The following is a 15,815-nucleotide window of genomic DNA, read 5'->3' as shown; positions in this document are numbered from 1 at the left end:
TTTAGTCTTTGAACAGAAAAAGTATCTCAGAATACTGCTTGGTAAAAGTAACTTATATGTGACGGGTGTTATTATTAACATCTGCATACCCTGCTTTTAATAGAGTACAGAGCCTTTAATAATACAAGCATGTATGAAAAATAGTATTGTCTGTATTTATTTTTCATAAAGCTGCCACTTTAATCTCAGAAAATAGCCAAGTTTTTTTTCTCATAAATGTTTAACCATTTTTTGTACAGACAAAATCTGACAAGCCTGCCTATGTGGTTATAGTAGAGGTTGGTGAATGGTGCAACGTTTGTGTTGCTCAAACTTCAATTAACACACTACACTACTCACAGAGTGAGAGCTGTAGGTTCCCATCAAGTGAGAGAATATGTTTGTGTCTGCCAGCTATTGAATTAGAATCTCATTCATAATTTTGTTTCTAACATTAAAGGTACATTAGCATATGTGTTGATAAGCAGTTGGTATGCTGGGCCTATAGCCCTTGCGCCCTATTGCTGTTGCTGGGTAACTCAGAGTTGGGTTGGTTGCTATGCTATCAGGAAAAATGTATATCCTATTGAAATGGTTTAATAGCATGATATACTGTCAGCAAATTAATGGTAATTTAGTTCCGTAGGTTAGAGTTTAGTTAAAGTCTGAAAATGTGTCAATTCTTGTTAAGAACTGAAGCCAAATCATGCATTTATTCAATGCAGAGAGCCAGCCTCTGGTTGGTTTTCAGATGTACAGGTATTTTTTAAATAAATCATGAACTTAAATACCTTTTGCAAACTTTCCCTGGTCCATGCCAGTATTTTAGAAAGTCTTTTTTTAGAAGAATGCATCAGTCTCTTACCACCCAGTCAGTGGTGAGTTAATGCTTTGGGGTGAAACATCCATCCATCCATTCATCCATTTTCCATACCTCTCATCCTGGGTTGCAGGGGGCCGGAGCATATCCCAGCATACATTAGGTAAGAGGCAGTGTACTCTCTTGACACGTCGCCAGTCCATCACAGAGCTAAAATATATAAACAGACAACAATTTATTTTTTATTTATTCCATTTATTTGTACCAAGGACCATGGACAATACTGATGCTATCACTGGATGTATTGTGTCAGAGATCATTTTTACCTGCAGTCACTTGGGAAATGTACACAAGGGCTTGCTCCCTAAAGCTCAAGACACGGCTTGCCTTTTTGTCTGTCGAATCACTGCCTTTTTGTCTTTTTGCTGCGTCATTGTACACAGAGCAATGCAAGATAACAGCAGGCAGGCTAAACAGGGTATTACTTAATTATATCCAGATAAACACTTTTTATCTTACAATAAAAAGGCTGTTATAGTAATCTAGTATGGGGTGGCCGCTCTGCAGGAGAGCTGGACTGTACTGTAACTGGGCCGACGAGTGAATAAAAGATGTCTCAATTTTTGGTAAGGAGTAATGAAGAAAATAATATCAGTAGTACTACTGAGTCTGGAAAAGTCAGCCCTACACAATGAGAGAACAGCAGGACAGTAAATCACCCACGGGCCGTTTAAAGTCTCCAGTCCACATAAACTGCATGTCATTTGATTGGAAACCTTTCTGTGAGACGACAGTAAGTGCCGGGCACAAATAAATAATAACCAATACATTAACTAACACAACCGTACTGTGGATTGACAGCTTTAAATGTTCCTGCATGTCCTTCTTGCTTCTTCAGGTTTTTCACTTTGCCAGTTAGCATTTTATTTGAGCAACTGTGTTGTGCAGATCTCGTTTTACTGCAATAATGTCTTCATGTCTTTTATTGAATGTGGGTTTTTGCACTCAAGAATTATGTGCCTGCAGTGTATGAATGCGTGTTTGTGTGCATGTAAGCTCTCTCACTATTTTGTGTCAGTGCACAGAGTATCTGTGTTTTTTTCATAAATCCATTTTCGTTGGTTGTCAGCACTAACGCTACTGTCAGCAGCAGTTGATGGAGCTCCACTCTGCTGTACGACTCTCTGATCTATCAGCTGTGACGTAATGCTCTCCTCAATCACCAGCCCTGGGAACAGTAAATCAGAGGGTTGCTGCTCTGCATGGTGCTAATGTTGGTTCCCTGCTCCCTGCTCAACCACTGAGCTCATCTAGAGTCCAAACAGCAAGAGAACACCGGGATGATTGCTGGAGATCTTAATCACTACTAACGACCTCACTTATCAAGATCATATTAAAAGTATTTACAGTCGGAAAACAACATCAGCAAGATAAGCACATTACATACACAACCACTAAAGATAGATTTTTTTACACCACTTGTTACTGTTGTTGTAGAGGGCTGCAAGTAATGATTATTTTCATTTTAGATTAATCTGTCAGTTATTTTCTCATTTAATCGATTGGTTGTTTGGACAGAAATGTCAGAAAATTGTGAAAAATTACGATCAATGTTTCCCAAAGTCCAAGAGACATCGGGTTCTGTCCACAACATAAAAAATATTCAGTTTACTGTCATAGAGGAGTAAAGAAACCAGGAAATATTCACATTCAAGAGACATTTAAGATATGGAATCAGAAACTTTTATTTTCTTAAAAAATTACTCAAACTGATGAATTGATTATCAAAATAGTTTTAGATTCATTAAATATTTAGTCACTAATCGAATTACATCCTTTGTCTATGCCTTCCAAAAACATTACAAATCACCAGTTTTCTGATTTGGCACAAAAAAAGTCTTAGGAAAACACTATGATTTTGGTTAAAGTTACTTCTTTTTTAATGCTAATTACTTCTGTCATTGTAATTATAAACAATAATCACTTGGTCTATAAGTTTGGAGAACAATCATGGTTGTGGTTAAAAAGAAGCCACATTGACTGCCGGTATGCAATGGAAAGCAAACAGCAGTCTCTAATTTCAAAGTCCGACTTGTAGTTGCCCTATCCAGCCTCCGTGACAGACTCCCTCTGCACTACCTCCTCCTTTGCATCTCGACTGACAAGAGCCACTTTGTCACGTGAACTGTAAGCTTTTTTTTTTGCTTTGTCCATTTGACTAATGCTATTGTTTTTCTTGGGAGGACAGTCTCTGTTGAACTGTGGAAGCATCAGTGAGACATAATGGAGGGTGTGACTTATTGCAGATGGCAGTATGTTGGATAAATCCTAAAGAAGTGTGGCAGCAAAGTTAATGATTAAATCACGGATGATGAGGCAAAACATGGAGAACCGGTAATTGACAAATTTGTGTACTGATGGAAAGGCTGACCCTTTTGTCTTCACCAGAAATAGGCAGAGTTTGATAAAAAAAGGGAAAACCTAAGGCATGATTTTTACACATTTGTTTGCCCATTGGTTCATTTCAAATGATACACTAGCATAGTATACATACAATTTGGAGAATCAATCAGTTTCAATGATATCTATTGTCCGATCAGGAGGGGACAGACAGGTAACCCCACAGAGATGTGCGACATAGATTTGAAGTGAGTCTCCTGGAGGACTACAAACCAGATCAAACATAAATGAATGGGCAGTTGTGAAGATTATTGTCAGGGTCAGGTTTACAAATTTGTTTTTTTCCCCACAAAGAACATGATATTTTATGTGTGACAGCTGTCACAGTTAGGAGGCAGGAAGGGTGACGTCAGGTTGTCGGCCATGAAGCAGAACTGACAAGACAGAGGCTTAGTATTCTGGGACCCAGGCTGATAAGAAAACTGCACAAAGAAGAAGAAGAATATCTATCTGGCTTGACAAGGATTCAATTAAGCATGCTGGATGCTGCATCCTTTTATGATCCCTCCATGTTTCATCTTCCTCCACGCAGTGTCTCCACTCCAAGCAGCTCTCGTTTGCCATTGTCATAGCTCGTCTTGGGACAGCTAACGGTAGGACATAGGAGTAGGCTGGAGTTTCTCATATATAGGTTATCGCTCATCCTCAACAGAAATAGAAAGTGATGGGTTGGAGTGGATTTGTATAGGGACTGAGGTCTAGTCAAGTTGAGCTCAAGTGACCATTTCCCCTAGAAACTTGAGAAATGCTGCCTCAACAGTTACCTGTCACCTGTTCCTCGCTCAACTAGGGAGGTGCATTGCAAACTAGCTTAGGCTATAAATGCTGTGTTAGTTGACATTAGTTCATGCTACTTGTCTCTAAAAATAAACATTAAATAAACTTTCTGATGTCAGAATAGGAGGCACTGCTTCTGCCAATTGTTTTTTAAATTCCTGAAACATACAAATTGACCAGCACAACCACTTCACACAGCAATTGTCACAACGATTGGCCAGGTGTGCAGAGGGAAGAAAATAAGCATGATTTTAACTTCTTTCTCATGCTCCTTTTTCATTCTTCTTCTTTGCAAGCACTTCTGTTGCTTTTTTGTGTTTGCAACACAATGATGCCTTTGAGGAGAGAGAGAGACTGTTCAAAAGTGTGCAACGTTATGGCAGGCTTTTCACCCTGCCATCGAGAGCGGCCATTCGGAATAGGTATACACATTTTTACCTTTAGACGTGGTTGGACATCACTTTGTATGAACTTGTCCATTTGAAGCATACCCTTAAATGTTGCTGCCGGAAATAATAATGCATCACGAGTATGGCACAAGTATGCCAGGAATGGACCAGCAGAGACAATGAGAAGTGACTGGGGAGACTCACACAGTATGAGCTAATGGGCATGAGCTGAAACACGTGAGAGTTGGATGCACAGGTGCAATTCACTTGGTCCCTCAATAAGATAGCACAGGGAGAAATTAGGAAACGGAGCTACAGTCTTGACAGTTGCTATTGCTCACCTAATTTATCTTGTTGGCTTTTTTTTGTCAGGTATGCCATTTGAACACAAGCAGTACATATATATTTCGATATATATGTACTGTCAGCTAAAGATGTAATCCTCTTTAGCTGAAGGGTACTGTACAGGATAGTGTAACCACAAATTTACAGAAATAAAAGTTTTACAATTCAGCAGCACCACACAGTGTTTTTAATGTCTTTTAAATATTTAAACAGTTACGTAGTTCATTTAAGGACTCTCTCAAAACATATCATTTTGTTGCCAGGAAACACAACTGACAAATATCCAGTTTCTAGCCACCACATATTGTACAATAGCATCCCACACTGCACTCAATGGGCTGCGCATGTTAGCTGATCTGTAACACAGAAGCTCCAGAGCAAAGTTAATGCTGTCAACCGTGATTCTGGGGTGAAAAGCTTTATCAACATTTCCTCAGGGCAGCAAGGTCAGATGCATCTTCACAATCCAGAAGATAAATGGATCAGGTTTCCACGCCACATGTAGTTCAGGGCCCAGTCTGCCAGCAGCCACATAAACATAGGCTTTTGGCCTTAAACACAGGGTGCTCGGTCTGGTGAGGCTTGTCAAAACACAAAATGTCCCCAAGCTAAAGGAGTGGTTTGATGTGATCGATGGGCACTGAAGGGGACATTACCGTGGAGTCACTTGAGTGACCTGCAGGTTTTCTCTGCCCTTGCTTTGTAAGATAAATGCAGTATGTTTACGCTAAGATTTGAGAATCAGCGATTGTGGGATTAGATTAAATTGCCACCTGTGGTAGTTCTGGATTTGAAGGAGGCACTAGTTCTGCACAGGTGTTTACAGAGTGAGAAATCTGTTTGCAGTCAACATGTGACTTTGCACAAATTTGCACATCAAAGTGTGATTTTAAATGGGATACCATATACAGTGTGGCTTCATTTTCCTGCCCTGGATCTAAAAGGATATTGGCAAGTGAATACCCCTCATGTTTCTGTATCCATTTGACTTGTTGTTATTGCAACAGGTGTTACCCACAGATAAAGTGTAGAGTGAGAAATATGATTTTCGGTTGAAGGATAGACATTTCTTATCTCAGATAACCACTTTACTTCTGTCATAACCTGTCTCTTCCTCTGAGCTCAGTGTGTGAATGTGTGTTTGACATGCATATACAACGTTATGTTTTGATGTGCTGTATTTACTCCCAAGATGTACATGTATACAAATACTGTAAAATGAGGACATTTTTTGCTTTGATTGAAAATATGATTTAAACTAAATTAAAGTCAAACAGAAAGTTAATTTTCGTCACTTTTTGTGTAATGTAGAAATATAACCTCTGACTGCAGCTGTTTTACATAATTTCCCATTTTTCAAGAAAACAGCTCTTTATATTTTTGGAAATGAGCATCATTCTTATGTGACAGTGTTGGCTGACATTGTTTAGAGAAACTCTATCAGACGCTTTATCATCTATCATATTGTGCTACTGATTGACTGACCTGTATATCCTAATCCGATTTCCACAAGCACACATAAAGTCAGTTCTGTACCATCGGTGATTTACGACATCTGTCTGTTTAAAATAGTGTTGCATTGTTCAAAGAACGTTTCAATATATACGACTCAGGAGGAATGAGAAGTCTGAGGGAGTGATTTGTTCATTTTTACGCAGGTGTCAATAGTCTTGGACTCTTACGTTCACTCGTCACACGGCAGCTAAATGTGCTCCGTCAGCACAGGAAACACATTTTATTAATTCATGACTCTCATCTGTGGGTCTCTAGGTTTGAGTCGTCCATTTGTCACGTGACTGCTCGGCTACTGTGGAGCAGGAATAAACTATTCGTTCACCACTCACATGGTCTTTCAGACTCACAGAGTCTTTCGTTCACTCGGCAGCTTGAGTCACTGCCAGCGCCGGAGAATGAGACATTATATATCCATTTTGTTAATGATGTGACATTTAATAAAGCATAACATTATTACAGCGCAGTGATGTTGTGCTATAGTTTTAATACAGCCGTACCGTAACTTCAGTCCTGCAAGTGTTTACAGCTAACAGCTGATGAGAGTTGTTCTGGCAGGGTTCTACCAGGAGCCGAATTACCTCCGAGATAGTTTCCTCTCCAAAACAAACGGACCCAGTCATTAAAACATTAAAACACAGCCACATAGCAACATTAGCGTTAGCCCTGTGGTGTGTTTACAGCTAAGCATGTTTGTTTCTCTCTGTCTACAGAATCCGGACCTGATTCTGCAGACAGAACTGCCAAACTGCTGCGTTTATAGAATGTGTTAATTTCTTTGTTCCTCTCTCTGTACTGGAGTTCTTTTAAGAACTTGGAGGCTTTATGCAGATTATTATCAAATTGGTTGAATTTTAATAGAGTGTGTTTATTCATATAGTGTGTCAAGCTTATTACTTCAATATATTCGCCGCAAATCTGATGTTAATTTATAGTTTTTACTTATGAATAGGGGCTACTGAATGAATGAGCATTTTAGAGATATAATGATCAATTATTTATATATACATATATATGGCTGATCTGGTAGTATGCTCAGGAAAGATTTAGCTGGAGTAGTAGCGATTGAATGTTGACAACATATTTCTGTGTTTTTTACATGGTTTGAATTTGGTTGTGGCCCCATGGAGCTTTCCCTTAGGAGGTAAATCTTGCTAGCGTTATCAATGATTCTGATGATGACATTTCTTTTTGTTTACTGTTTGTTAGTTCATCATCTGCTGATTCACTGGCAGCTCCCGTACACTCATACACTTGTTCTGCAGAAAGGCGGGGGAGCCAGCTAGCGTCACTTTCACAAATCCAGTTGTGTTGTCAAATGACCAGACAGTCAAAACTCAGCAGTAGTCCTGTAACCTCAGCACTCCGTTACTCTGTGAATCGAATCACAACACACAGTAAGAGATTAACATAGAAAGTTCTGAAATTACAGATGGTATAAAGCAACAGCTAACAATGTCTGCCTCAGTTTAACCAGATTTGACATCATGTAGCCCAATTCCAGGCTCAAACCCACCCAGTCGTCATAAAAGTAAACCCAATTTTTAGATACACAAATACATGTGGAGGCAAGGACAGTTGCACTTTAACAATGTATTCTGCATGATTACATTTGGATGATAAATGTTTTGTGTTTTATAGTGACTCATGTAAGCTATGTGTTTTTGAACCCTCTCTGTGTTTTTTAACACCGGCTGTTGCCACCAATTGTTTGGATTCACAACTTTTCTGAGAAGAGGTTAGCTTTCCAATCTCTCAGTGCTCCAAGCCACTGAGACCTGGAAGAGATTTGCTCCCGAAATCTCAAAATCAAGTGAGGAGCAAAACAGAACATGAAGACGAAGTAACCTCTCAGCACGATATTTGGAGAGGCATGATCCTACAGGCTGGTCTGTTGGTGCTACTTATAGAAATATTGGCACCGGTTCCTCTCTGTTTATAAAGCTGGCGGGTGCAGAGCATGGAATGGAGACTGTGGAGATCTCTGATATTTGGCAAAGTCAACAGTGGTAACAGGAGGATACTTCATCATAGTCACAGTCACTGTCAGGTACCTGAGACCTTGCCAGCTTTTTCAATTTCTCCTGGCCTCATAGCAATTTGCCAAGCGGAGAAATAGCAGTTGAATTGCAATCTGTGCGTAATTGTATTTGTATAACACGGTGGAGGGAGTGACCTAAATGTGGCTGAAGGACACCATAAAGATATAACCAATAATAAAGTCTGAGATGCTATTTTGAATGGTTGCCACTGAAATGTCTTCTAGTTGCTTTGAGAAGGTCACCAGATGGCAGGAAAGTCACCAGCCTTTACCCATGACAAACTGGGAGCCTATTTAGTGGGGACTGTTGTTTACTTTCTGCTGTGAAAGTGTTGGCAAACGTTAGTATAAATAAGCACAGCCAAAACTACTTGCATGTACAGATACCACTAAGAGAGGCAATGTGGTTTTTGGTTGAACAAAACCTTTTACTGATGACTTAATAGTTTTCCCAATTTGGTTGGCACCTCACACTGAAGGTAGGCTACAGTATGCATGATAATTCAGGAGAGCCTCAGTGTGTCAGGATAAGCGCAGTTCACTCGGAACATGTCAAACAGCAGCGCTGGGCTAATGGATTTCCTGTGTGTGGCTGTGGGTTGTTTCACTATCGACAGGAGAGTGGCTCAAGTCCTGCCATTCACAAACCTCGGAGCTGATAACATGGAGAAGGAAAGCAGACAGTGCCACAGTACACCTGTCACTCGGGCTCCTGTTCCAAATGGCCGCTGTTGATTTAACTGATTGGAGACAGGCCCACTTAAACAAAACAGAGTGCGGGCGTCCCGCTGAGGGTGTTACAGAGACAAAACATGATGGTATAACTGGCCTCTTGTTTACTCTAACATGGCAGACGTGACCTTTCCTGAGCATTTCAAATAACCAGAGGGACCTGACAGAGACCAAGTTGGGCTTAGGAGAGGAAGTTCCTGCTACTGCTGACATTACTGGCCATCTGCTTTAACTGGTCTGATGGGAGGCCAGCACAGAGGTAGGTACTTAAAACTGTGCAGGCAGCTGTAGAATAAAAAGAAAACGTCATTTTTTTCTGTCAGCATTTTTATTGACAGTTTAACAGTGTGACATGTCTTCATAAGGCCTTCCTATGAGACCTTCCAGGTAGGAAACTTGTTGATAATTTTCTCAATTAATCAATTAACTGTTTTGTCTTTATAATGTCAGAAAATAGCCGCAAGTCCGTGTTGATGTTTTCAAATTGCTTGTCGGTCTGAGGTGCCAACCAAATTAAGAATTAAAACCATATCAGCAACACTGGTAAAATTTGGTTAACCATTACAAACAGCACATTTCTTTACTTACGTACCTCTACGGTATCTACAGTAGACATGTAGATAGTTTTGGTTTTATTTGTACAGGTTCTGACTAAGGCTGAAACTAATAATTTTTCTCATTGTTTAATCTGCTGAATATTTTCTCAAATATTTAATTATTTGTTAAATGTCAAAGAATAGCAAAAATTGTCCATCACAACTTCCCACAGCCCACAGCACAGTCTTCAAATTTTTCACTTTGTATGACCAACAGTTCAAAACCCAAAGATATTCAGGTTACTTATGAGACAAAGATATGCAGAAAATCACATTTCACATTTCATAACCTGGAACCAGGAAACACTTAACCAATTAATCTTTTATCAAAATATTTCACTTTGAATTTTCTGCCCACTGACTATTTGATAAATAGACGTATTATTGCAGCTCTATCTCCGGGTTTTGGCATGTTTGCCTTTATTTGGTAGCAGACAGTAAACAAGGGGGGAGAGAGAATGATAGAGAGAGAGAGAGAGAGCGTAGTATGAAATGCAGCAAAAGTCCAGTTATGTGGTATGAACCTTAACCTTCGTATTGACATTTACCAGCCTGGCATGTGTTATTCTGGGTGATTATTAAAGCTGAAATCCAGTGTTATTTGTTGTGGTGAAACACTGAAACCGCCAAGCAGTATTTAATGTGCTTGGAAACACTCTCCATCCTCTGCTATTGATAAATATTGACCAGGTTTGTCAGGTCCCAGATGACAATGATAATGTCGTCTAACTTCACATTCTCCGTAAATGATGCATGTATAACTCATTGCTTTCCACCAAAAAGAATACAGTTTTGTAAAATTCGACAGGCAGCTGTTCTTTAATCTTTGCTGTTGTAGAATGTGAGCAAAGTAACAGATTGCAGCTTTAAGATGTGTTTTTATGACTGCATTGGATTTCCTAGAAATTTAATTGCACACATTTTCAGTGCTGTGTTTTGTGACTTTATGGCTGTATGTAATCAGACTGCTGTCCTTCTCTGGATTAATAATAGCTGTGATTTCACGAGGTGCTACTGTATAAGCGTGGCTGTGTTCCAAGATGTCATTTGGCCAGAGAGCATGAACCAGCAGCAGAATGAATGACTGCATATCCCATTACCCCCAGTGCAGGGTTTGCATTTTGTCCTCTCTCTTGGAGCTAAACTGAAGGGTATTTCTAGAAAAAGAGTATCTTTAATAGTGTGAGATTCCTTTCCCTCAAGACCCTGCTGATTTACACCTCGCCTTATCCTTAAATGAGAAGGAAAACTTGTGAAATACTGGTTATTGCTGGTTGCATTGTTGGCAGCAGGAATAATGTAACGACATGTTCAAGATTCAGAGTGACGAGTTTGGAACCAGCAGGAAAGCACAGCGACCTCTGCCCAGTTAAGTGATGGTCTCAGCTCAGCTCCATCTGCCCATTGTGTTTGCCCTTGGCAACCCAACATAGTTGCGGGTGTTGGTGAGTTAATGAGGACTGCGGTAAGGTTAAGTAAACAGGAGGGGCCAGCCTAACAGGAAAATTACTACTGCCATCATCACAGACCATAGCTGAGCAGAGCTCAGGCTGCTCTCATCATTATGTCATTCATCAGCTCTGATTTTAATGATGCGTGGGTAATATTGAACTGTAGATTACAGCAGCATGTAAGTAGTACATGATGGCACCCCTGGTCACTAAAATTAATTCTAGTTCAAGTCCACGTTGCCAAGGAAGGTAAAGTACAATCCTACTATTTTGCTTTCTTTAAAAGAATATACTTTGAAGCAGACTGAGGGGAAAGTGGCTGTTTTCAGTCTTGCAATCCCTCATGGTTGTGAACTGCTCCTTGGAGCTTCTCCTCAGGACAAACACAGCCTGCCGACTCCCTACATACCATGATGGATGACGGGATTGTTATTCAGCATTCCTAGGCTCCGCTCGGCTGCCAAGGTGCTGTCTTCTCCGATGGCCATTGTTCTCCGGTCGGCTGGAAGAGTCACCTTTATTCGATTGAAATAAATGAGATATACTCAAACTGAGACATTAATTACAAAGTTTATCTCCCGGCTAAAGTACACTAATAAAGGACTCTAATAAGGCATCCATCATAGCTAGACTCTGTGGCTGTGGCTAAGGGCACTGGCCAGAGGTCAGCCGATTTTGATGAATGGCACGTATGATTCAACAAAAGATATTACAGATCTCCCCCTCAACACACCAACACTAAAATTGCACAAAAATGCTAAAACACTGGCATGCATGCTTTTTGATGAACCATGTTATTATTGTCAGTGCTTTGTCTGTTTTGAGTGTTACCATATTTACATTTTTGATCAAGCATTGTACACCAAATTATGCTGGACATTTTTCCCTCTAGCTCCCAGTCCCAGTATTCATGATTCAGAGATCCAATCCTGAACTTCATGACGCCGCCCGACTTGCTTCTATCCAGTAGCAGAGCTGGGTGCATTCACCCACAGTGTGTTTACTTCAAAGCAAAAAACCTGCACAACACTGTAGGTACTATTTTTGTGTGCTTGAATTCAGACAATTATGAAAAATGTGCAGTCTGCCCTGCTGATACTCGCTGCTGACTGCTGCAGGCTAGGCCAGAAAGTGGTCCTGCTGGCTCAGAGATAAACTCAGTGAAGCAAACAACAGGACCAAGAGAGTCATTCACAATTGATCAAGCTTTTATAACCTTTTGGCACAGGCCCTTAGAGGTCAGTAATTAAGTTTACTTTAATACCTGATTTCAACCATGGCATTATATCATAAAGGTCATTTTTGTCCACATGATCCATTACATCAAGTGACTTTGAGCTATGTTATCTTCAGCCACGTGGTACCAAACAAGATTTCTCTGTTGTCTTCTTTTACTTCCTCTGTTGAATCGTCTAACCCCCGGAGCTGAATCACGCAAAGGCTAGAGGCTGCAGTTGTACAAGATCTCTGCTTCATGCCAGATGATGCATTTAACACAAAGCTGTGGGGAGTTTATAGAGCCCTTGAGAGACACAATACATGTGGACACTGTGTGTCCGAATTTCACACATGTACCACAAAGTGCCCCTTTAAACACTTGCTAAAGGCTGTTATTTAGATACTCCCTCCTCAAGCAAAGAACAACACAGAAGTGATGATCATACTCCATATTCAAGGAAAGCTCCAGTTGTGTTTAGTGCCTCTAAACAACAGTTTCTTTTTAAGTTGGATGTTAGAGTGGGACCTCAAACACTTGGATCACAGGTGCATTTCAAGGTGATTACAAGTGTATTTCACAAGAGCTGGTGTTTAAAAAAAGCAACAAAGAAAAAATGAAAAAATATCCACACAGCTGTTTTAAAGAATAGAGGGTTGTTTTATTTTTTTGATTTCGTGAGCCTCGTGATAGAAAGCTAAGGTAAAGATATTTTTCAAAAGGTAGATACATACAAAGGACATTGAAAAGAACTCTTCTTATGCTCTACTAAGTCTTCAAGAGCCTTTTTTTTTCTTGTACAGAGAAGCAAATTGTCCATGCAGTGCAATTTTAGTGACCATATTGTGGCTTTTGGCAGCGACTCAGAATGACTGTCTGACATCTCCACTGCTGCGCTGCTCTGCTAAGATTGCACCAGCTGTCTCCGTTTGCTTTCTAATGTCTTCTTTGTTAACATTTTATCAGCTGTCTGATAATGGCGTAACTGGAGGGCAGGCTCCCTCCAGCACTGGACTACAATGGGGACAAGAGGATGCTTTGCAAAGACCTACTGTGTGCACGAGTCAAAGTGGAACAGTTAGCAGACAAGGGAATGCTAATTCTACTGGCAACATTAATAAATAACAGACAATGGAAGTGCAGCAAAAATAGTTTAAGTTAATTAGCTTTAAATAGTCGGTGCTTTTACTGTTGAAAGCCCTGTCAGCACAAGTACATATATTCTCATCTGTCTTTTGTGTCTTCTACGATAAATTCATACAACATGTAGTGACACATTTACGAATAGAAAGAGACGGGCATGAACTGTTAACAAGAAACATAAGGCGATCCTTTTAACAGAGATTAAAGCAAAATTATTGTGGTCTTTTAATCAAGAAACAGGTGTCCTTGTGCATGTCATACATCATAGAAACATAAAAGCTCATTCATCAGTGAAAGGAAATGACCAGCATACAAGTGTACCAGTTACAATATGCAAAATAGCAGCTTCCCCTCACATGCAAAACAGCCCTTTTACTCCTTAAGATCTATTATTCACTTTCTTGCTTGCGTATCCAATTATTAAATGAGCTTTGCCTCATTCCAACAACTCTAAAAAAAACAACTATAGTAGCAATTAGTAACACCAGAGGGTAACATGACTTGTCTTCTTTTTGTTCTCTCATTGTCTCCGTTTGGTGTCATTAATCACTGATTCTGTAGACTGTGATCTGTGCTGATCATCCAGTTAAATTTAAACCATCCAATTGCAGAACAAGGCACATACTGTATTTGCATGCACATTTCTTGCGCAGGTGACTTCTTCTCTCGCAGGGGATTGATTCCAGTGTTGCTTGTATCATAATGATCTCCTACTGTTTAGTTGCACATGATGCATGCTGTGGTTGCTGGTTGGTTTTCAAAGGACAGCGCCATATTGTGGAATACAAAAATAACATTACAGGAGCTTGTTCTTTCCCCTCACTGCAGTAGAAGTTCACCCCTGCAGGCTGACCAAAGCTCCGTGGTTTCTCCCAGGGCAAGCTGTCTTGCTCCTGCCTCTGCGGCTCATCTGTCATTGGCCAGACTTAAAGCTGCTGGATCTTTGCCTGAAGACTTTTAAAACTCTCCGGCGAGAGGTCATACATTGAATTAGAAAGCCAGTGGGGGAAAATATCTTGGTGCTGGAGCAAAAAGCAAGTATTAAACTGCATTTCTGTGGCAGGAGTGCCTCAAGCATTGCTCAACCTGTCAGTTTGGACCTGGCCTGTCATGTGAAGTTTCGGTTTATTCTCAGGGAAAAGACATTTAAATATCAGGGTTGAGTTCACTGCTTAGTTGACCTCTCAAATTTGGTATTGATTTTGTGGTTTCACCAAGTCTTCTCTTTCTTTATTTCATAGTGCATGTGTGTGAGAGCATGTGCTTCTCACTGGTTTTGGAAGTATTCACATCCTTTACTTATGATTTTTCACACCTGCACTTTCTAGTCTGGTTAAATTGGACTTAATTTTTCCCCTTAGTGTGATTCATTTGAACCTCACCAGAGACCCTTGAGTGGAGGTGATCTCAGTCCAGTCCGAAAAGCACTCTGGAGTGGATTGTTTGTTGCCTGTGTGTGGTTGTGTTTGATCCAACCTCGATCTGACCCAACTACCAAAATTTACCATAATTTACCATTAACAGATGCTCAGATGACGGTTAGCATGTCATTGTACATGATGAGTATTAGCGCCTCTGGTCTGCTCAGTCATCTTAAGTCTTTTTTGCAAAGTATGAAGCACTAAAGTATTTTCAAGATATTTCCTCGAAGTGCATTCGGCATTCTGCTGGTGTAGGTTTGCCTGGTATAATGCCAAGATAATTACAGAGGTTATGAGCTAATGCCAAATGTGCTGTTTCTCCATATTTGAAATCCAGCTTTGTTAATATCCATGTTTACTCAGTAACAGTCTTCTTCTTCTCTGCTTTAGCTGGCACACTGCTGTGTATCTTGGTGTGTCACTGCTACCTGGTGGTCAGTGGAATAGTGTGGAACCCTATTGTGTCTGAGCAAAACGGTGACCCACTTGTAGAAAAACAGCCCCATAGCGCTACTAGAGGTCAGAAACTCCACAGGGAACCTTTAAGTGAAAGCGTCAATTCCACACATTAAAAACACTCCAATACAAGTACAAGTCATGCATTGAAAATGTTGCTAAATAAAACTACATAAGTACTCAATGCAGAAAAAAAGACCCCTGTGAGTGTTACAGTATCAAATATTACATCATGGGATTATTGCTTATGCATCATTATGTAAATAACATTTTACTGTTGATGTTAGTTAATAAAGAGCAAATTTTAACTATATATGGTTGAGTAGTTTAATTTATAACAATGCATCATATATGTGCTGGCTCATCATATGTTTAGCATGTAAAATCTTAGTTGTAAAATAATTTGTTACTGTAGCTGTAGTAGAATAAAAAGTACAATATTTTTCTATGAATTATAGTGAAGTATATGTACATGGA

At 40.0% G+C, this 15,815-nt stretch overlaps 1 protein-coding gene across 9 annotated transcripts in view; it reads left to right on the top strand.

Moving 5' to 3' along the window:
- Positions 1 to 15,815, top strand: part of cadm1b (cell adhesion molecule 1b) — a 146,226-nt gene that overhangs the window by 52,702 nt on the left and 77,709 nt on the right. The window contains exon 1 of one of the 9 annotated variants that reach the window (XM_038692592.1): positions 9,048 to 9,314. The exons of 7 other annotated variants lie outside the window; for them this stretch is intronic. In XM_038692592.1, the coding sequence (XP_038548520.1) occupies positions 9,296 to 9,314 (19 nt within the window). In that variant the 5' untranslated portion in view covers positions 9,048 to 9,295. Of the gene's footprint in view, positions 1 to 9,047; positions 9,315 to 15,815 lie in introns of those variants that run through there. One more of the 9 variants, XM_038692593.1, reaches the window with a different exon arrangement.

Source organism: Micropterus salmoides, unplaced genomic scaffold, assembly GCF_014851395.1.
Source record: "Micropterus salmoides isolate LMB-PRFRI ecotype aquatic unplaced genomic scaffold, ASM1485139v1 Ms_hic_scaffold_3, whole genome shotgun sequence".
Taxonomy (NCBI): Eukaryota; Metazoa; Chordata; class Actinopteri; order Centrarchiformes; family Centrarchidae; genus Micropterus; species Micropterus salmoides.
The sequence above is the reverse complement of the archived record's forward strand: the minus strand, read 5'-3'. Positions and strand labels throughout refer to the sequence as shown.